Below are 22454 nucleotides of genomic sequence, written 5' to 3'. Positions count from 1 at the left end.
TAGAACTCACACACACCTTAGAACTCACACACCTTAGAACTCACACACCTTAGAACTCACACACACCTTAGAACTCACACACACCTTAGAACTCACACACACACCTTAGAACTCACACACACCTTAGAACTCACACACACCTTAGAAATCACACACAACTTGGAACTCACACACCTTAGAACTGACACATCTTAGAACTCACACACAACTTAGAACTCACACAGAACTTAGAACTCACACACCTTAGAACTCACTCACACATTAGAACTCACACACACCTTAGAACTCACACATACCTTAGAACTCACACACCTTAGAACTCACACACAACTTAGTACTCACACACACCTTAGAACTCACACACGACATAGAACTCACACACAACTTAGAACTCACACACAACTTAGAACTCACACACAACCTAGGACTCACACACAACTTAGAACTCACACAGAACTTAGAACTCACACACCTTAGAACTCACTCACACCTTAGAACTCACACACCTTAGAACTCACACACCTTAGAACTCACACACCTTAGAACTCACACACCTTAGAACTCACACATCTTAGAACTCACACACCTTAGAACTCACACACCTTAGAACTCACACACAACTTAGAACTCACACACACCTTAGAACTCACACACCTTAGAACTCACACACAACTTAGAACTCACACACACCTTAGAACTCACACACACCTTAGAACTCACACACAACTTAGAACTCACACACACCTTAGAACTCACACACAACTTAGAACTCACACACCTTAGAACTCACATACCTTAGAACTCACACACCCGAGAACTCACACATACCTTAGAACTCACACACACCTTAGAACTCACACACAACTTAGAACTCACACACACACCTTAGAACTCACACACACCTTAGAACTCACACACAACTTAGACCTCACACACACCTTAGAACTCACACACACCTTAGAACTCACACACACCTTAGAACTCACACACAACTTAGAACTCACACACAACTTAGAACTCACACACAACTTAGAACTCACACACCTTAGAACTTACACACATTAGAACTCACACACAACTTAGAACTCACACACACCTTAGAACTCACACACATCTTAGAACTCACACACCTTAGAACTCACACACACCTTAGAACTCACACACACCTTAGAACTCACACACAACTTAGAACTCACACACACCTTAGAACTCACACACCTTAGAACTCACACATCTTAGAACTCACACACCTTAGAACTCACACACAACTTAGAACTCACACACACCTTAGAACTCACACACACCTTAGAACTCACACACCTTAGAACTCACACAGAATTTAGAACTCACACACAACTTAGAACTCACACACAACTTAGAACTCACACACAACTTAGAACTCACACACACCTTAGAACTCACTCACACCTTAGAACTCACACACAACTTGGAACTCACACACAACTTGGAACTCACACACCTTAGAACTCACACACAACTTGGAACTCACACACCTTAGAACTCACACACCTTAGAACTCACACACAACTTAGAACTCACACACACCTTAGAACTCACACACAACTTGGAACTCACACACCTTAGAACTCACACACTTTAGAACTCACACACAACCTAGAACTCACACACCTTAGAACTCACACAACGTAGAACAGTATCAAGCCATCCGTGGTATAATATGTATAGGGTACCACTTTTTCTTATCAGTTGTGAAATGCCTAACATCTGTGCATCTGTCATTTGGACTTGCTGACTCTGACTCTCTCTCTCTCTCTCTCTCTCTCTCTCTCTCTCTCTCTCCCTCTCTCCCTCTCTTTCTCTCTCTCTCTCCCTCCCCCCAAAGTGGTCAGTTGTGTGAGGTGCCCTCCTCACCGCGGTCTCTATGTGACCTGGCAGACTGCCAGAACGATGCCCCGTGTGTGGAACGGGCAGGCCGGGCACTGTGCCAGTGTCTCCCTGGGTTCGGAGGTCCTCGCTGTGAGAAGCTGGTCAGTGTGAACTTCGTAGACAGAGACTCCTACCTGCTGCTCTCTGACCTCAAGAACTGGCCCCAGGCTAACATCACACTGCAGGTATCTAACATCTCACTACAGGTACTGTAACACACTCACAAGCAAAAATGTGTGCACACACACACACACACACAGCTTATACAGTGCAGGTACTGAATCAGCAATTCAACAAGCATGTGTTTGAGATCCATGCATGTACAGTATCTTAGTCTTAGACTGTTGTCAAAGGGAAATCTGCAAGAAGATTTGAGTTACGTACAAGGATCTAAAGTTAACTTTCAGTCTGTGTAACTAATGTAGGACATGATGTCATATCATATCATCACAATACATGCTATTATATTGTGATATCTGCCCCCAGGTGTCGACAGCGGAGGACAACGGTATCCTGCTGTATAATGGGGACAATGACCACATCGCCGTAGAGCTGTTCCAGGGTCACGTTAAGGTCAGCTACGACCCTGGCAGCCTGCCTGGACATGCTATCTACAGGTAAACACACACATAAGCACACACACATAAGCACACACACACACACACACACACACACACACACACACACACACACACACACACACACACACACACACACACACACACACACACACACACACACACACACACACACACACACACACACACACACACACATACATACAGACACATACACATATACATAAGTGCAAGAGTAACATCTTAACAGCCACCAAATGTTTAATAAATGTTTGTCCTCCCCTCTTTTCTTTGTCTGTCTGTTTCTTCCACTCCCCCCTGTATATTTCTCTGTCTTTCTCCCTCCCTCTCTCTGTCTACAGTACTGAGACGATCAACGACGGTCAGTTCCACACGGTGGAGCTGGTGACCATTGACCAGATGGTGAACCTGTCCATCGACGGGGGTCTCCCCACCACCATGGACAGCCTGAGGGGGGTCCGGCCCCTCAACGGGGAGGCTCCGCTATACGTGGGGGGTAGGGGCCCTCTCCAGAACACACCTACTTCCTCCTCCTCTGCTGCAGGCACTACAACTACTACACTACTGTCAATGTCACCACCCCCACCCCCACCGCAACCCAACCCCAACCCACCACCACAACCAACCCCCAACCCCCAACCACCCCCCCATCCCAAAACCCCAACCACCGCAAGCGAGCTATATCCCGACCCAATCCTGCAACCTATCCAACTCCAATCCTCAATCCACCCAGTCCATCCCCCAATACGACTGTGTTTGTTAGAGCACTCCAGCATACACACAATACACACACACACACTTGCATACACATATACTGTAGGTAAACACCCCTATAAAGCCACACACTCCTGCCTTCATATAAAGCCATACACAATCAGCAACACAATGTACTAATATAGTAATATAGCCCCTGTCCCTTGGCCCTATGAGCATCACCCCTTAATGCCCACAGTATTCAGGATACATACAGTATTCCTAACATATAATACATCACATAGTCTTCTATTCTATTTCTGTGATTCCTACTATTTCATTTATCCTTATAAAACACACTCCTATAGGTCCCTATCTCTGTCCTACCAGACACAGTCTTCACTCTGGATATGTGGGTTGGTTTATTGGCATAAATCATCATTTTCCTGGTTTATTTTCTTCACCTATACAACTTATACTCTGTAACCCGACTAGCCGTTCTTGGTATCAAAGCATTGATTGTTGAAACAGAATTGATATCAGAAATGCCTGTGTGTTCAGAGTATGTGATGTGATGTCTTGGTGAGGTCCTGTACTGTGCTGTGGTGTATGTTTGTGGCTGTATAGAAGAGTACACATCAGCCAATACCCCTTCCCCTTTTCACGGTCCTCTGTTTCAAAGACTCTGTGCCTCATATACTGTCGTTTCAGAATTGAATTAGTGTCAAACCACTATTAAATCAGAGAAACTCTTGAATTGAAAATAGTCAAATGTAAATAATTGTATCCAGTTGCATATGTCTCTTTGAAAAAGCCTCTTCCTTCATTCCATATCAGTCTCTTGTTAATGGTTTCTCTGTTTTCCTGTCCTGTACATCTGTAACCTTCTTCCTCCTATCTCTTCTCCCCCTCTATCCTCCATCTCTCAGGTATGCCCGTGGACGTCCACTCTGCAGCCTTCCGGCTCTGGCAGATCCAGAATGGCTCCAGTTTCCACGGCTGCATCCAGAACCTGTATATCAACAATGAGCTGCAGGACTTCACTAAGACCCAGATGAAGCCGGGCGTGGTGCCAGGCTGTGAACCCTGTAGGAAGATCTACTGCCTACATGGTATCTGCCAGCCGGACGGGGCACAGGGACCAGTCTGCCACTGCCAGCCGGGCTGGAACGGACCACACTGTGACCAGCCGGCCACCAACCCATGCCAGGGCAGCAAGTAAGTACAAACTCACTGGGGTTATGATGATAATGCATTGCATTTCAACTGGTTTTCACTAAGTCTCAAAATGCAATTCATATGAATGGTTTGAGACAAGTCTATACATATGTTCAACCCAAGACTCTTAGTCTTAGCTGACCTGTATTGCTGATTGATTGATTTATATTCCCTCTCCCCAGGTGTGTGCATGGCAAGTGTATTCCCCTGGACCTGCAGTCGTACCGCTGTGAGTGTGTGGAGGGTTACCGTGGTGCCCTGTGTAACCAGCAGGGGGAGCTGTTTAACCCCTGCCGCAGCCACAACTGTAAACACGGGCGCTGCCAGATCTCTGATACAGGAGCGGCCTACTGCCACTGTGAGGCCGGATACACCGGAGAGCTCTGTGATGCAGGTAGGAGACACACACACATTACTACTGTAGATACACCGGAGAGCTCTGTGATGCAGATAGGAGACACACACACATTACTACTGTAGATACACTGGAGAGCTCTGTGATGCAGATAGGAGACACACACACATTACTACTGTAGATACACCTGAGAGCTCTGTGATGCAGATAGGAGACACACACACATTACTACTGTAGATACACCTGAGAGCTATGTGATGCAGATAGGAGACACATACACATTACTACTGTGGATACACCTGAGAGCTCTGTGATGCAGATAGGAGACACATACACATTACTACTGTGGATACACAGAGGAGCTCTGTGATGCAGATAGGAGACACACACACATTACTACTGTGGATACACAGAGGAGCTCTGTGATGCAGATAGGAGACACACACACATTACTACCGTGGATACACAGAGGAGCTCTGTGATGCAGATAGTAGATAGAATGTGGACTGTCTGGCATCCTAGTTTACTTAGTTTGTCTCTGTTGTTGCTTGTCTTTGATACCAACAGACCAAGAGGTAATCCAGCCTAAACCAACTACAGGTACCCATGAAAGAATGATTTTGTGTCTGAAACATTTAGCATTTTTTTGTTTAACTTTCTTAAAATGTATCTTAATGTTAAGGTGAAGGGCTTCTCTTGATGTTCATCATACCATAGTCTCAGAATGTGTCTTTATCGTTCCTCCACCCACAGAGTCAGAGTGTCGGGGGGAGCCCGTGAGGGACTTCTACCAGGTGCAGCGTGGGTACACCATCTGTCAGACCACACGCATGGTCTCCTGGGTAGAGTGCTCCGGCGCCTGCGACACAGGTGCCTGCTGTGCCAGCCAGCGAATGAAACGCCGGAAATACACCTTTGAGTGCAGCGATGGAACCTCGTTCAGCGAGGAAGTGGAGAAGACCATCAAGTGTGGCTGCGTGGGCTGCATGTAGCACGCTTCACACAAACCTGCTACCGCCACCGCCAAGTGCACCAGAACGAGAAAGCGAGAGAGAGTGAGAGAGAGAGAGAGAGAGAGAGAGAAAGAAAGAGAGCGAGAGAGAGGGAGAGAGAGATAGAGAGAGAGGGAGGGAGAGAGAGAGAGAGAGAGAGAGAGAGAGAGAGAGAGAGAGAGAGAGAGAGAGAGAGAGAGAAAGAGAGAGAGAAAGAAAGAGAGCGAGAGAGAGAGAGAGAGAGAGAGAAAGAGAAAGAGAGAGGAGGAAGAAGTAAGAGAACCAGAGAGTATAAAGAAATATATATAAAAACCTCTATCTATATATTATGGACAACAATGTTTGTAAAATAGGACATTTCCTCCCCTTCCATGGCTGTGTGACGTACAGAAACACAGAGAAAACAAACATCAACAACAACAACATGGAGAAGTGTGAACAACAACCAAACCATTGTATCTGCAACATTGTTTTGAAGGGTTCTAGAGATGCAAAGGTGTTGCATTCAGAGCCAGACATCAGCCAACCCCTCATACACACCTGGTCTAAACCTTTGGCCCCTTGGCTCATCCATCCATTAGGCCTCAGATAGCCTAAGCACCCTCTGCTTTCTTTGCTTCCTGAAGGCTGTATGTGTAATATGACGTCCGGTCTGGTCGGGGTGGCAGGACGGAAGAGGTACAGAGATGTAAAAAAAAAATGACAGAGGGAGGATAGTAGAGTTGGGTTGTAGTTAAGTTTGGTTAGGCAGGGCAGGACTGGGCTGAGCAGGAGTTGGGCTGGAACTGGACTGTAGCTGGTGTGGGCTGGTATAAGCTTGCCTGGACTGTAACTGAGTTGAGCCGGGTTAGGTTGGGTTTAGATGGGCCAGATTGTAGTTGAGCTGTGCTGAGCAGAGCTGGGGTTAGGTCGGGCTATATCTGGGCCGATTTCTTATTGGACTCTATCCTGGAGTTTTTAGAACAAGAGATGTCCATTCTTTTCATTACTGATAAGACCACTGCACTGAATACCAGCACTGAGAATCACAGTCATTTGCCCTTCACAGCACATACACACAACATGCACGCATGCACCACACTAGAGGACAATCTTGTCTGAGCAGAAGGGTCGTTCCATTAGAAGCAGTCAGAAGGGGCTGTCTGATACACATTGTGAGGCAGGTAGACCTTCCATTCCCCTACAGTAGGCTATAAGCTATACCCCCACCTGGAGCAGGCAGTACCCGGTGGAGACCAATCCCCCAGCATGCATTGCTTCAGGGTGATTTGCATAAGCCCTCCCCCTCTGAGCAGGAGGATGATTAGGCCCCTCCCCTCAATGCCTGCAGTATTAAATGTGTGCAAACTTGCATGTGAGAAGTTTGCAAATTGATATGTAGAGCTTTTTATTATGTTTATTATTACGGAACAAAAAGGTTCAGAATATTTGTTTTGTTACGTCTAATTTCAATGATTTGTTTTGCATTGTTTTGTTTTTATTTGTTATTATATTTTGTTTTCTGATGTAACCTAACACCTTTAGCCCTCTCTTTATACAGAAATGCCTAACAGATTCTAATATATATATTTGTATTTCATTTTGGTATAGTATTTTTATATGTTAAAGAGTAAATCTTTGTTTTCTGGAAGCTTCTATTGGAACAGGCAGGATGGCATTTGATTGGTTCCCTAGCTGTTTTTATTTGGTTATTTCACTTGCTCAAACAAGGTAGTTTGTAATTGTCCAAAACAAGGTAGTGAATGGTTGGCCTTGTTGTGTAGGCAGCAGTATTGATGTAGAAACATGTTTAATATTGTATATGTTGTCTTCCATGTGAATATGACATCTAATTCATTTGAAAGTCTGTGTGCTGTTTGTTTTATTTTTTATTTATTTTATCTTAAAGCTTTTTCCTGTAGAGTATAAAAGGCATAATAATTGTTGCTGATTTTCAAAAAATAAAAATAAATAAAAAAGTTAAAATAAAAACTAGTGTAACAAAAAAAAGCTGTAAGGTATTTGTGACATCACTTAATAGCCAGTTATGACAGTATTTCCTCCCCTCTGGCTCAGACACATTCCTCATTGGCTGTTGGGCCCGAGTGGGTGGAGTTAAAATGCAAATGAGTGAGATGCCCCTCGGAAATACATTTTTCCTGTATTTACTATACCATACTCTGAAATATTGTGAAAGGGTTCTGATTGTCTTGTGTTGAATTTGTTTAAGTATTAGGCTGAATTTCTGTCATTTTAAATTGGGGACATTTTCCGTGGTAGAAGTAATTATAAGATTTAAGTGAAAGTCACAGTCGACTGAAATCAAGCTGCTGTAGGAAGCTTACTTATTGTGGATGTTCACAAAGATGGTGTCTACATTTTGCCTGCATTAAATTGGTGCTGCCATCTTATCATTGTACTGTGGTGGGAGGTGAAAAGATGGTGAGGCCATGGGCTGAATGACAGCAAACTGTAGACCTGCCATCTTTCTGTATGTTTGCCATTGGATCCACTTACCGCAATCCTATTTTAACATGCACAGATAATGCCTGGATTCAATCTGTATCGCTGAACTTCAGCGTTATAAGGTGATTGAAATTTAAAGGCAATGTTCCCGCGTTAGCAGAGACTGCATTCACGGTAAATTAATTTAGCCCTAGATGTCCCCATTCTGACTGGCTATAGAACACAAATCAGAGATGAAAAGGTGCCAATCGCAGAGTAGAACAGTCCAACCTGAATGTATAAATGTGTATAAACATGAATTGAGCTCACTCCTGAAGCGGTATGGTTCAGCTGTTATCCTCTTTGTTTTCTAAGTGGGAGACCTACAGGACAGGTTTCCTGCGGAGTAGGATGAAGTTGCCCCTAGACACAGTTCTGTGGTCAGTTTGGTGGTTTTCCCCACTAATGATTAAGGTAAAGCTTTGGGGACGGAAAGCTGATCCTAGATCTATGCTTAAGAACAACTTCTACCCAGAGCGTCCTGTTGCAGTGGACACCTTGTTTGCCCCGATGTTAACCTTGTCTTATATATATCCCTGAGGTTATCCTATGGTGTCCACATTGTATGATATTGATGAACTGTCATCTCATCCTTTAGCTTAACGTTTAGCTCTATGCCTCGCAGATTTCAACATGAGTTTATCACAGCTCTCACAAAAAGGACTTTCATACTTGCAAACATGGATATTGATCATTGCAATTCAGCCGGATTCCATTCATTCTAGGGTGAAACCTGTAAAGACTCATCCATCATCCTCGAGAGAACTGTACTCCGTATCATGTCATTGTGAAAGACGCAGTGTCTCTATTGTATTGAACTGGTAAAAAAAAAGATCAAAAAGTATAATAATTCTCTGGTCTGTTTCCTACAGATGTGCTACTTCTGTTGCTTTGGTTGTGTTCCGTCGCAGGTGTGATGGTGGGATTGAACTGAAGTCCCAGTGATGCTGAATGTATGTAGTATCTATCGATCTATCTTTATCTATCGCCACCGACAAAATGTTTACTGAACCTCCTCCACTTTTCATTCATTAAACTTTAATGTGTGTGCTTTTAACATGGACTGTTAACGTGTCTCTTCATTGGTTTGAATGGAGTGTGTGTGTGATCGGGGGGGGGGGGGGGGGGGGTAGACAGTGCTACCCAAGTTGGAATAAGGGGTTTTGTTTTGTTCTTTATACAAAGCATGAAGGTACATTGGAGGAAGAGTACAGCGGAATGTTAATTGTATTTCCATGATGGTATGACGAACATATGAAAGTAATACTGATGATTTTATAAAGTGAGGGATACAGTTGTTTTAGTTCAACCTCAGAATGACACAGTAGATTAATGAAAGCTAACCACTGAAGATGGAAAAAACAAAGCATGACACAAAATATACAATTCAAACATCTTTATATCAACTCCAGCAAGAATACAAAGTCACTAACTTCAAATATGTCTCATTATTGGGATTAACACAAATACATCAGTTATTTATTTTCCAATATACAGAATCCCAAACTATAAATATCCACAGTAAAGAATAAAACATGTTCAAGTTTGATATTTGGTGGACTGCTTCATGTAGATCTACTGTATGCATTTATCTAGAGGGGTTTCTTAAATAACAATATAAAACATGAATTATACCTTTTTGCATTTACAAATTATTACTTTTAAAGTGAAATAACCATAATAAAAATAAAACTGTCCTAAAATGTCTTCTTTCTTTTGACAAACGGAGGTCAGGCTATTGCTGAAGTACGGAAGCATCAAGAAAACGTATTCCTGAAATAAAATAACTATCTGGGAAATAAAATACACTAAAATAAAACATGCCAGACAGGTTATTTCTATAACATTGGGATATAGTACAGACTGATCATTCACAAACACTTTTTCTCCAACAATTTTCATATGGTCACCAGGGGTCAGTATACTGCAATATAGTCCAAATAACAGGTAAACACACCCTACCATACAAGCTCACAAAGTATGGGCAAAACATTAGATACAACCTGTGGCTCTATGTACTGTAGCATCATTCCCTGGTATCTGCTCTCAAACAGCAGACCTTAAAGTGACCCCCTTCCAAAACAGGTGACCAATGGCATGTCTTTCAAGGGTTTATCATCAGTCATTAATGCTCATTCAGTACAAGACCCAGAGAGGAAAGGTAACATGCATGCATAGTCTTAGTCAACGTTTCCGCAACAAAAGCTAGTTTTCAGAAAGAACAAACATATACATGTTTAATAAGAAATAGTTGAGGTGAATACTGCACTTCAAGAGTGGGCCGTTGCTGCACAGGTGAAAGACTGGAGAAACGAGCATTTAAATGTAAACACTACAGGTAGCTAAAGCACATGCAACAGCATGTAATGATCACACCAGAGGGAAAACGTCACCATTAAACTAACCAGAATCAGAGAATATAAGGGACAGGATCAGAGATACAAGTGAGGCAGGTGTTAATACATCTCACATGTATTGCAAAGAAAAATAAATCATTTGTGAAAATTTCAAAACAGAACTGGGACAGTTTTTGAAAGTTAAACACAGTTACGGTAACAACAGTTATACGGCTACTGCTCAGGAACAGAAATAACCCCAGAATCTAAAACTAAACAAACACACGTCAAAGAGAACTCATTCGAATAATTAACCATGATGCTCCTTTACACATTCAAAATAAACAGTACATGATGAGAAGCAGGGTGGGTTTATAGCAGGAAGACAGAGGAGAGTAGGGAACATGTGGGACTGAACACATGGAGGGAAGTTGTGCGTGAAGATACACAGATGTGCAGGTCAGCACCAATGACCAGCTCTATACAATCACCCGGAGAAGAGTTCTGAAGGACCAAGTCAACATGACACAATGTGTGCAGACCTGCACCAAATCCATATCTAGAACACTCCCTTTCTCCTCCTACAGTATGTGTCTGTGCAATGGCCAGAGAATTGAGGCTTCACCTGTTAGCAACACATTACTTTACATCTGATGAATAAGGCACCTGATCACAAAAAGTCACACACACTCTGATCACGAGATGGGCTGGGGACATTGATGAATATAGGCTATAGATCTAAGAATGATGTTCAGTGAAACCTGGGCTAATTTAAATTGAACGATTGGCTTTCCATGCTGTGCTGCAGTCACAGAAAATCTATATTTGTTTTTAGCAACATGGTACTGATGTTCTCATGCCATTATTACTAAACCTCACAAAAAAATTGAAAGCGTGGAATAGAGACTTGTGTGATCTTTACAAAACACTAGGACAAACAAAAAGGTGGAGGACATGGCATGCTGTAGTCTGAATAACTAATAAACCTAGCATCAAACCAAAATAAAAAAATGTCTGACATGTTTCCAATGCAGATATACCATTATAAAATCATCTCCACAGCCCAGTTAGAGAATTACACAATACCAAACCAGGGGCCAGATTGAGTTTTGCCTCTGTATAACAACACTGGTCTGATAGGTACCCTCTCAGAAAACACAGCAAACACACTAGACTTTAAATATCTTCCAGTCACCATTTGCATTTTGCCTTTGAAGCTTATCAAAAGTGTTGGCATTGCCAAGTCCCCCCCCCCCCTTATTATAACCAGCTTGGCTGTTACATTCTTTCTGCACACTACTGTAGCTATTTCTAGCTATTTCTTCCTGATCCGCTTGGCTGGATTCTGTGTGCTCTCCTGGCTTCTCTTTGTGGCAGCCTTCAGAGTCTTATTCTTAGCTGGTTCATTTGATCTCTTTGTGGCAGGCTTAGAGTTTGCACTCTGAGAGATTGAGGGGGGTGGAGTGGCCTCCATCTTCCTTTGTGACCTTGTGAGTACCTGGTCAGGAGAGCCTGGCGTTTTGACATCCATGTTCTGTTGAGACTCAACCTCACTTTCAGAGCCTTTGCTCTCAACACCTTTACTTTCAGGGCCTTTAGTCTCAGATACTCTACTTTCAGAGTGTCTCTTTTCCACCTCTGCCTTCTCTGCTCCAACCTGCTGTTTGTTTGAGTCAGTTTTAGGGGTGATGGAAGGAGCAAGGGTGTTTTTCTGTGCTTTTGGGGTCATCGCTCTTTGGGTAGACCTCTGTGGTGATGCACTCTCTTTCCTACTGAGATCTCTTACGGTTCTACTGCTGCTGCTAGTCTTGACTGATCTCTCCTGGACAGCAGCTTTTACTGGAGTCTTTCTACTAGGAGATGACTGGGCTCTCGCTGTTTTGACTACACTTTGCTCCTTCACACTTTTATCTCCAGAAACAGATAATTTCTGCCTCTGGGCAGTGGCCGGTTTCAATTTAGTTGGTTTTGTCAATTTCGTCTTTGGGGCTTTAGAGGGTTTGACTTTGGAAGCTTTGATCACTTTTGGCTTCTTGGAGCTTTGTTGACCTTGCATCTTCTCACGTATATTGGAGTACTTCCGCAGGATCCGAGCACTGGCTGGGTTCTTGGCCTTCGCTGAGGCCTTCTGGCCGTCGGTTGCCTGTGCCTCTGCAGAGGAGAGATAGGCTTTGGTGGAGATCCGGGTGGCCGTGGTCAGCTCTCTCTTCTCCTTCCCTTTGGGCGTACTTGTACTGACCTCCTGCTCCAGGGCTTTAGCAATCAGCTTCTGGCTCTTAGGGTTGCTCTTCACAGGGGAAGCGATGGCAAACTTCTTCAAGTGTTTCTTCAAGCGCTCGGCTTGCAGGCTAGGGAATACCCCTTTGGACAGCCCTTGGGACATACCGGGAAAGAGCAGCTGGGTCTCAGAGAGAAGACGTGTGTTCACCTTCTTTACGATGACCATTGATTGGGTTTCTGTTGACTCCATGTACCAGCGGCAGATACTGGCTAGGTCCAAATCATTCTTGAAAAGCATCTGGACAAGGGAGTACCTCTGGTGCTCCGAAGACTTGGGCTTGCGGACCCGGCGCTTGCTCTTCCATATCGCTGCCTGTCTGTCTGCCTTGTTCTTGTGTCTGGGCGTTGGTTGTCCCTCTTTGTCTATCTGGACCCAGCCTCTATGCATCTTATCGAACCTGGTGTTGAGAGTAGATATTTTCTGTTGGTTTTCCTCTATGTCTAGTAATTCCAGGAACTTGTGTCGAGACTGTACTGGGGGCTCCAGTTTGGGCAGGAGGAGAGGAGTGTCTAAGCTGGAGGGAAGAGGAGAACTGACCAGCAAAGGAGAATCCCTTAGAGGAGACTTGATTATCCTCTCAGGTTTGACCTTAATGGGTGATGAGAGTCTCACTGGGGATTTCAGCCTCATGGAAGATGCCACTCCACTCCTTTTCTCAGCTGTGATTGGAGCACTGGTTGAGGACATGGGTGACCTCTGGACTCTCAAAGCGGACTTTCTGTTCTCCACCGCAGTTGGTGGAATTGTCGGGGTAATGGACTGGCTGGCCACTTCAGTTTTACTACTCTCACTCCTCAATGGCATTCGCCCAGGTTTGTCTAAAGCACTGCTGATGGAAGACTTGCTGAAATCTCCAGATAGAATTTTGCTATCCATTGAAGTTTGTGCCTCTGCCTTCTTCAGCAAAGTTGGTTCCTCTGAATTCTTCAGGGAAGTCAATTTGCTTGGTTCTCCCTCAGATGGAGCCAATTTGCTTTGTTCTCCTTCCTTTTGGGGAATAATTTTGTGTCTTAGTGGACTACTATGTGCTTGCGCCTCACTCTTTTTAATGCTTGTACCCTCTGTGAGAGCAGAAACCTCATTGCTAACTTGCAGACTCACAACCTCTTCAACCTCCTTTGCTACTACCACCATTGACGACCTGAGCTTTGGTCTAGTTTGCACCCTAGTTTCCACTGCAGTGTTCTGTGTCTTGCTGGGTTTGGGTTTTGGAGCTGGCTGAGCTCTTGCAACTTTCAGCTCTTCAGAGCTCTGGGTGACTGCACTGGGGACGATAGGAAGAAGAGGAGAGGCAACAGGGAGGGGAGGGTTAAACTTGATGCAGGGGAGTGGGAGGGAGGTAGATGGTTCTGGAGGGACAATGAAAGTAACGGCAACTAGGAGGGGAGGGGAGGCTACAGGTAGGAGAAGCGAGGCAACAGGTAGAAGAGGCGAGGCGACAGGGAGGGGGGCCGAGGTGACAGGGAGGGGGGCCGGGGCGACAGGGAGGGGGGCCGGGGCGACAGGGAGGGGGGCCGGGGCGACAGGGAGGGGGGCCGGGGCGACAGGGAGGGGGGCCGGGGCGACAGGGAGGGGGGCCGAGGCGACAGGGAGGGGGGCCGGGGCGACAGGGAGGGGGGCCGGGGCGACAGGGAGGGGGGCCGAGGCGACAGGGAGGGGGGCCGAGGCGACAGGGAGGGGGGGCGAGGCGACAGAGAGGGGGGCCAGGGCGACAGGGAGGGGGGCCGGGGCGACAGGGAGGGGGGGCGAGGCGACAGCTGCTCGCTGTTGCAGTCTGGCTGATCTGAGCGGGTGTCTGGGCTCAGGGTTCCTGGTGGAGTCGATTGATGTGTCTGCGACTAGAGGAGTGTCAGTAATGCTCAGTCTTGCTGTTATAGGGGCCCTTGCGTCAGACGTGATCTGGCTCGCTTCCACAGGGGTCTTCGTGTCAGGCAGGTTCTGAGTTGCTTTAAAGGTTTTTGTGGGATGTTTGGACACAGGGATTTTGATCAGTTCGGCTGGAGGGCATGAGACTTGAGGAATTTCTGGCATGTTCTCAGAAGGTTTCTCGGATTGTTTCAGAGCGGTCTTAGTGGGGCGTTTAGTCTTCGTAGGAGTAGACTCTGGGGTGTTTTTAGCTGGCCGTTCACGCAAACATCTGTCAGACTGCGCTATAGGTCTACCATTCACATATCCACATATAATCATATTCTCGGTCTCAATCACTGCAGTTTCCTTCACCTTTGAAGGAATCACCCGTGCTGGAATACCCTGTTTTTCAGAACACCTTGGAGGTGATTGTTTCACAACTGCCTCATCTGCCTTTTTAGAGAACGAATCACTATCTGTCCTTTTCTCTTCAGGCACATTGTTGCCGTCACCTGGAGCCCAGTCTGGTTCAACCTTGCCCGTTTCCTGCACCTCCATCCTTTCACTCTCTGTGGGAACCTCAGTGCCAACTTCTCCTCCAGAGCCCTCAGATGGTTTCTGGTCAACTGGACTCTTAGGTTCCAGTGGCTCGGACTGTTCTTTACCAATTGCACTTGCACTCACTACCTCATTCTCCTCCTTGTTTCCAGTGCTCTCCATGGAAGGGCTCTGGGATTCAGATTCCTTTTGTTGGGTATCAGAGATTACGTTCTGGCCCTCTGGCACACTCTGCAGCTGATCCTGGACAAGCTCAGCTTCTTCTGATGTCTTATGTGATGGGTTCACATCTTTCCCCATCACCACCTGCTCTGGGCTTTCACTCAAAACTATGTCATTAATAACACTGTTTAAATCCTGATGTGCGGTCTCATCCACAGTACGAGCTAGACTATCTGGTGCTACACTCAGCCTTGGCTGCTCTGAGTCTGTCCCTGCACTCTGCTCGTTCTCCACTGGGGGACACTGTGAAGGAGATGGAGGGGCAGTCTGTTCTTTGCATAGACTCTGGTCTGTCTGATTAGTCTCAATGATTAGCTCCACCTCACTGGCTGATGTTGCTGCAGTCTCTAAATCCCCAGCCAACTCCCTTTCAGCTGAATGCTCCGAGGGAGTTCTCTGACTGACCGTCTCCAAGATACCTCCAATGAAGGGCATATCCACAAGAGGTACACCCTCAGGCTTGCCAAGCAGCTGTTTAGGGGTGACCAGAGTGTTGAGATCTGGCATTGGAGTGAGAGAGTTGCCACTATAGTTGCGGGCGGACTTTCTGGCTAATGTACGGACAGTCTTAAGCTCCCACATCTCCTCCACGTACATGTGACCTCTGGTGCTTTTCCTGGCGTTGTTTCGCGGGAACCGACAGTGAGGCCATTTCTGGAAACAGTCTGTGATTGGTTTGTCAATGTAGACAATGTCGCAGTGGCCAAGATCTGGGTCGGTTACAAACTGACACACCGAGTCCCTCGGCCGATGGTAGGAAGACCCCTTCAAGGTCTTCCTTGCTGTCCTGGGGGAAACTGGGGGTATGATGGTGGGGGTCTTTTGGGGTGGACTCTGTTTGACCAGCGTATCTCTGGTACGTCCAAAGGAGCCTCTTTGTCTTATTGGATGATTAACATCATTGTGCCTTTTCACAGAGGAGCTGGGGCCATCGCTGTAACTATCTGCTCTGATTGAAGAGTCAGAATTGCCCTGCTGTTTATCCATAGTACTGGCGAGAGCAGGAAGAGAGGTGGTGAGCACACAGGACAGCTTCTTACCATCAGCCAGGCTGCTGGACTTCATGATTTTGATCTTTAGAGGAGCATGGTCACTAAGAGGTTTACTCTCACTGTCCTCTGTGCTTCTGAGAAGGTTTGCCAAAGCCTTAGACCCCCCTGGGCCAGATTTACGGAAATCTAAGGCTGGCCCAGCGGCCCCAGATACATTTCTAGACACATCAGTCTCAGGGGTCTGCTCTGGGGCTGCCAACCTGCTACTCCTGGTACAAACTGTCTCTCCCCCCTCCACCAGTCCTTTGGGAGTGGAAGCCATGGGAAGTTTCTGGCCAGTCCTCCCCTTCTCCAGGCAGGGTTCAGGACTAGGACCCTGAAGGGCGCCGTGCTTGACTGAGCAAGAGGTTTTGAAGGCAGAGGCTGGTGATGTGCTGGAGGAGGATATAGTCTTGACCTATAACGAAGAGAACAATGATGTTATTCAGTACCTTAACTTAGTTATTACATAGACAAAACCTATTCACGCCACAGAGCCTTAGTCTCAAACTTCCAGGCTGTATCTTTTTGTTAATGTATTAGGCATCTGCATCCTCTGGTTTGTTAGTTATTGTCCCTGAAAAGCAAATCAGAAATTATCTATTCAAATGTACTGAATTGAAAATACACAATGAGAGCAATGCCTATACAGACCTCTGTCTGTAGGAAGCCCAGAGCGTCGACAATCTGCCTCTGGTGATGCAGACACAGCTTCGTCATGAACTGCTCCAGTGTCGAAGTGGATTGGAGGTCCCTGGCCTTCGCTGGACTCAGCTCCAGACATTCACTGCAAGACAAACAGTACAAGGATGTTTATATTTAATGTCATGAATATAAAATGTAGGCTTATAATTTTCCAAAAGCATATAAAAACATCTATAGAAACTATTATAAAGAAAAAAAATAAGTAAGGTTATAACCACATGGACCATAATGAGAGTTACGATAGCTATAGGTTCTTAAAATGTTGTCATACAGTGGGATCAATGCATTAAGGCATACAGTGGTATGGAGATTAATAAAGTATTCACAACACCCATAAAAATACATTGTTTTTCTATAGTTCAGTAAGAAATGTTATCACGAAAACGCTAAAGATGTTAGCATGCTTCAGTTCGGCTGGCGTCTTTCCAAGCTTGGTTAGCCGAAAGTGTGTGCTCGCATACTCCCTTAAAAAGCCAGTATACACTTCAGCAAAACAGTCTGAATTAATCGAACAAATCGGTCATTCATTTTGACTCTCTTACCAAGGAGATCTTCCGCTTTGAAAACACCTACAGCGTCCTTGTGAAAATGGTACGCAGCATCATCTGGATATGTGTGTAACACAAGTTCAACATTCACCTTGTACCATTTCTGTCAAGTGGTCCGCGCATACAGTTTGACGCCTACGTTTGATAAATCCAACGTATCCACCACACAGAACGCACTGCAACTGTCTCTGCAAAACAATGCTGCAAGGAAAACGCTGTGTTTCATTGGACATTAATGTAATTCTGGTGTACCAAAATGCAATGAAGCTGTCGGTGTGTGCAATTTTGCATCTGACCAAACGCCGACTACGGAGCGTTGACGTCGGCTATCAACTTCGGCTTGCCTTGAGAGAAAAACAAAATGTGCCCGCACAGCCGAAAACTGTCCAAAACTAATAAAAATGTCACAAAATGTATCGTTTGTGCTAGGAAAAAAATAATATATAAAAATGGGGAAAAGCAATTGATCCATAATTCAATGTTCGTTTCAGTTTTAGTAAAACCCAAACCAAACATTGATTTCACTTGTCCATGTAAGCATTTCCAGCAGGCCTGGATATCCTCTAAAATTCTTTCCATTCATCTATAGCAATGGTTCCAAACTTTTTATAGTCCCGTACCCCTTCAAAACAGTCAACCTCCAGCTGCGTACCCCCTCAAGCACCAGGGTCAGCGCACTCTCAAATGTTGTTTTTTGTCATCATTGTAAGCCTGTCCCACACACACACACACATAAGAATGAGTGCGAGTTGTCACAACCCGGCTCATAGGAAGAGACAAAGAGCTCTTATAGGACCAGGGCACAAATAATAACTCTGTAATGTTGGGTTGTATTGGAGAGTCTCAGTCTTAAATAATTGTCCACACACAGTCTGTGCCTGTATTTAGTTGTCATGCTAGTGAGGGCCAAGAATCCACTCTCACATAGGTATGTGGTTGCAAAGGGCATCAGTGTCTTAACAGCGTAATTTGCCAAGGCAGGATACTCTGAGCGCAGCCCAATCCAGAAATCTGTCCGTGGCTTCTGATTAAACTCAATTTTCACAGAACCGCTTGATGCAATTTCAATGAGGCTCTCTTGTTCAGATATCTCTAAGTGGACTGGAGGCAGGGCATGAAAGGGATAACAAATTCAGTTGTTCGTGTCATCCTGTGTAATAATTACCTGTGTGTAAATTACCTGTGTAATTGTGCACCCTATATCACATTGTCCGTAAGCTTGAGATAATTTACAACAAAAAAAATAATAATCATACAATGATGGAAAGACCTGTGTGTTGTCCTTGTTAATTCAGACAGAGAAGAGCTCCAACTTCTTAAATCATAGCCTCAATTTTGTCCCACACATTGAATATAGTTGTGAAGAGTCCCTGTAATCCTAGATTCAGATCATTCAGGTGAGAAAAAAAACAATCACCCAGATAGGCCATTTAGGTGAGGAACGCATCATGCAAGCGGTCAGACAAGTTTTTTTTTTTTAAGTGTCAATATTATGCCCCTTGATAACCAGCGCACTTCTGTATGTTGTAAAAGCGTTACATGGTCGCTGCCCATATCATTGCATAGTGCAGAAAATACATGAGACTTCAGGGGCCTTGCTTTAACAAAGTTACCCATTTTCACGGTAGTGTCCAAAACGTCTTTCAAGCTGTCATGCATTCATTTGGCAGCAAGAGCCTCTCAGTGGATGCTGCAGTGTACCTAAGTGGCGTCGGCAGCAACTGCTTGCACGCGCGTTACCACTCCACTATGACTCCCTGTCATGGCTTGTGAGCCATCAGTACAGATACCAATATGAGCAGCAGCTACGATTGGCGTGAGTGGAATTCAGTTAATGTGATTGGATGTTAATTATTTGACTTGGCTACCTGTATTTGACATTGTGTTGTTATTTCACTGAACACTAGATGATTTCATTATATTTTTGTCAGTGAAACAAGGCTACTTAGGCCAGAAAAAAAACCTCATCCAAATGTATAGCCCGTTGGAAAATATAAATGGACTGTTTGAAAATGGGGAAAAAAAAAAGTGAATCACACTTATTTTTGGCGTACCCCCGACGGCATTGCGCTTACCCAGTTTGGGAACACCTGATCTATAGAATGAACGTGGAACCATTACAACAAACACTTTCAACACCTTTTAGTCCATGCCCCGACGAATTGAGGCTGTACTCAGGGCAAAAGTGGGTGCAACTCAATATTAGAAAGGTGTTCCTAATGTTTTGTACACAGTGCACATTCATCCACCATTTAGTGGCAAAAAAACATTTTACTTGAAAGTTTTTTTAAATACTACGCTAAAAGTGTTTTGGTTGAAAAAGACGACAGAGTATTTATTTTCACAATAACATTTATTAGAAGAATAGGTGATTTTGAAAAGTGATTATTTCATCCAGTGAATGACCTGTTACAGCTGATATTTTTCCTTACAGGATACATTGAGTCAATTCTTACACATGCACAAAGACAATTAATCATTGGTGCCCCAGGTTCAATGCAACATACATAAAATCAAGATCATAACCACTTCACTTAAAAGATTACATAGCATATTTTATTAGTCAAGTTATCAAATCAAAATTGCATTCAAAATTGGAAAATGTACATGTGCAATCAAATTAACTTACTGATTAAGTCCTCTGTACTAGAAAGACAATTGACCATAGCCAAGAAGTTCTAATTACATAGTACAAAAAGAAAAACATTCAGAAATTACAGTAGAAAAATGTAAGTCTATTGAGTCTGCCAAACTGTAAATGGCAATTACTGAAATGAGGTCTAGTTAGATTTAGGTGTACCTGCTATCTGAGCATCTGACCACATAATTCAAACAAATACAGTTTTATTTCATGTTTTTGTCTTGACTACTGAATTAGGCATTTCAAAAAAAGAAACCAAATTGCTTATAGGACACTAAAGCTGGAAATAAGATTAAATATTTTCTCTTTTATAATTTAAAAAAAAGTTCCTCAGTCCTCTGTTTGAAGTATAATGTCCCAAGCATTGCAAGTCATCCCAATTAGACCACAGCATAGGACTAAAAAAGGGCTGCTTTCAAACATTTGAAAAGGAATAACTTGCTATCGGACTCAATATAGTACAGTCTTAATGTAAAAGCCGTAGAGCTGTCAAACCAAAGATAAGTAGCAACATATAGGCTACCAAGCAGAGCTCTAAATCAGAAGGGCTTAGAGAGACAGAATAGAAATGATTGCTCAAAGAGAACATCCAACAAAATAAATCTTCCCAACAAACCACAATTTTTTTAAATAAATGATACATTGCACTTGCATTAGAATAATTGTGTTAATCAGAAGATGTTTGACTAAACGCAGTGTCAACCTACACCAGTTTTTAAATTAGGCATACCAAAATGGATGATTGAATGCATTTTTTTCTTCTCTTCAATGTTTCACACTTTCCACAGATGCTCAGAGAGTAGGTCCAAATGTATTCTGTTAAACAGTAGTTCATTATCAACGCAGTGTGATAACTATGGTGTCTGAGGCACTGTGGGCTGGAGACATAAATGCAGCTTAAAAAACCATGTTTGGCTAACATCTTACCTGAACTGAGTTTACATAGACATTCATTGCGTTTTAAAATGATAAAAAATAAAAACCACAGAGATAAAATTGGATGTTTTGGCTCAAACACAGGACCACCTTAAGTCAAAGAATAATTGTGCAAAAAGCCAAAAAACAATCCACATGCGAAAACATTTTTAAGAAACAAAAAAAATGCTAAACTGAAACAGCCACGGTTTAGCCTAAACTAGTATCTGACCCATTTTTGGTGTGTTGGATTTTGTTTACAGGACTTCAAATCCCTGCTATGCCTACGTGTATAGACAGTACCTGAAGGAGTGAGGGGTGTGTGTTTTGTCCCTGAGGGTTTCCATGTCTCTCTCCACTTTTCTTTCAAAATTGGGGAGTTAATATCTGACCACGATAATATGAATATGTAAATGACAATTCACACGTGTTTTCTCAACAAAAAGGATGGGGGAGACAAGCAGAAATAGAGCAAGAGACAATGACAGCAACAACAGAAGGAACAGATATTTCAAACACTTAACAAAAAAATATATATATATATATATATACCCGTGTTATTTACCTTAGAATTCATAGAGTGAGTAAAAATGATTTAGCAAACATTAAGAACACATGGTATATATATATATATATATATAGGAGTTAGTTACACAATCTTAAAGTAGGCCACTGTATAGATCATGGCCAGATTTGACTAAGAATTCTAGTCTCAAAGTTTGTCTATGTGACAATAATTTGCCTTGCATACACTTCGTGTTTTCAACGAATCCTTCACCTACAGGATTCAACCAATTCCACTTCACATAGCCAACAATACAACACGTGCTGCCTTCAATCCACACACCGGCAATCATGCAAAATCTAATTCCTTCATACATTTTCCTAAATATAAAAAGGTATTTAAGTTTAAATGTCATCAGCAATTTCATTAATAGAAGTAGTTTTATACGTTCAAATATTACAGAACAGTAGTCTGCACTCAGGAGTGCCATTGCTATTCAAATAAACTCGAAAAAGCAGACAAAGCATTTACAATAACTCCAAACCCCACCTTTTCAGTATACTATACACATACTGTATGTACACATCAGCACACTGTCTTTAATCAAAGGCCTAT

General features: G+C 43.7%; 2 protein-coding genes across 10 annotated transcripts in view; one reads left to right on the top strand and one right to left on the bottom strand.

The window, feature by feature from the left end:
• The window catches only part of LOC139381733 (slit homolog 1 protein-like), a 175368-nt gene extending 166062 nt beyond the window's left edge, over positions 1–9306 (top strand). For 2 of the 9 annotated variants that reach the window (XM_071125470.1, XM_071125469.1), the window contains 7 exons: positions 1865–2093; positions 2395–2525; positions 2849–3003; positions 4130–4418; positions 4601–4812; positions 5341–5373; positions 5527–9306. In XM_071125470.1, the coding sequence (XP_070981571.1) occupies positions 1865–2093; positions 2395–2525; positions 2849–3003; positions 4130–4418; positions 4601–4812; positions 5341–5373; positions 5527–5765 (1288 nt within the window). In that variant the 3' untranslated portion in view covers positions 5766–9306. Of the gene's footprint in view, positions 1–1864; positions 2115–2394; positions 2526–2848; positions 3052–4129; positions 4419–4600; positions 4813–5340; positions 5374–5526 lie in introns of all 9 variants that reach the window. The other 7 variants (XM_071125464.1, XM_071125465.1, XM_071125471.1 and 4 more) reach the window with 5 other exon arrangements.
• A 325-nt stretch (positions 9307–9631) lies between these two features.
• LOC139381264 (nascent polypeptide-associated complex subunit alpha, muscle-specific form-like) overlaps positions 9632–22454 on the bottom strand; it is a 49631-nt gene continuing 36808 nt past the window's right edge. The window contains exons 8-9 of the mRNA XM_071124729.1: positions 17180–17312; positions 9632–16943 (exon numbers count right to left, since the gene is read on the bottom strand). Coding sequence (XP_070980830.1) covers positions 11901–16943; positions 17180–17312 — 5176 coding nt within the window. The 3' untranslated portion in view covers positions 9632–11900. The remainder of the gene's footprint in view (positions 16944–17179; positions 17313–22454) is intronic.

The sequence above is a fragment of the Oncorhynchus clarkii genome, chromosome 23 (genome assembly GCF_045791955.1).
Source record: "Oncorhynchus clarkii lewisi isolate Uvic-CL-2024 chromosome 23, UVic_Ocla_1.0, whole genome shotgun sequence".
Taxonomy (NCBI): Eukaryota; Metazoa; Chordata; class Actinopteri; order Salmoniformes; family Salmonidae; genus Oncorhynchus; species Oncorhynchus clarkii.
The sequence above is the reverse complement of the archived record's forward strand: the minus strand, read 5'-3'. Positions and strand labels throughout refer to the sequence as shown.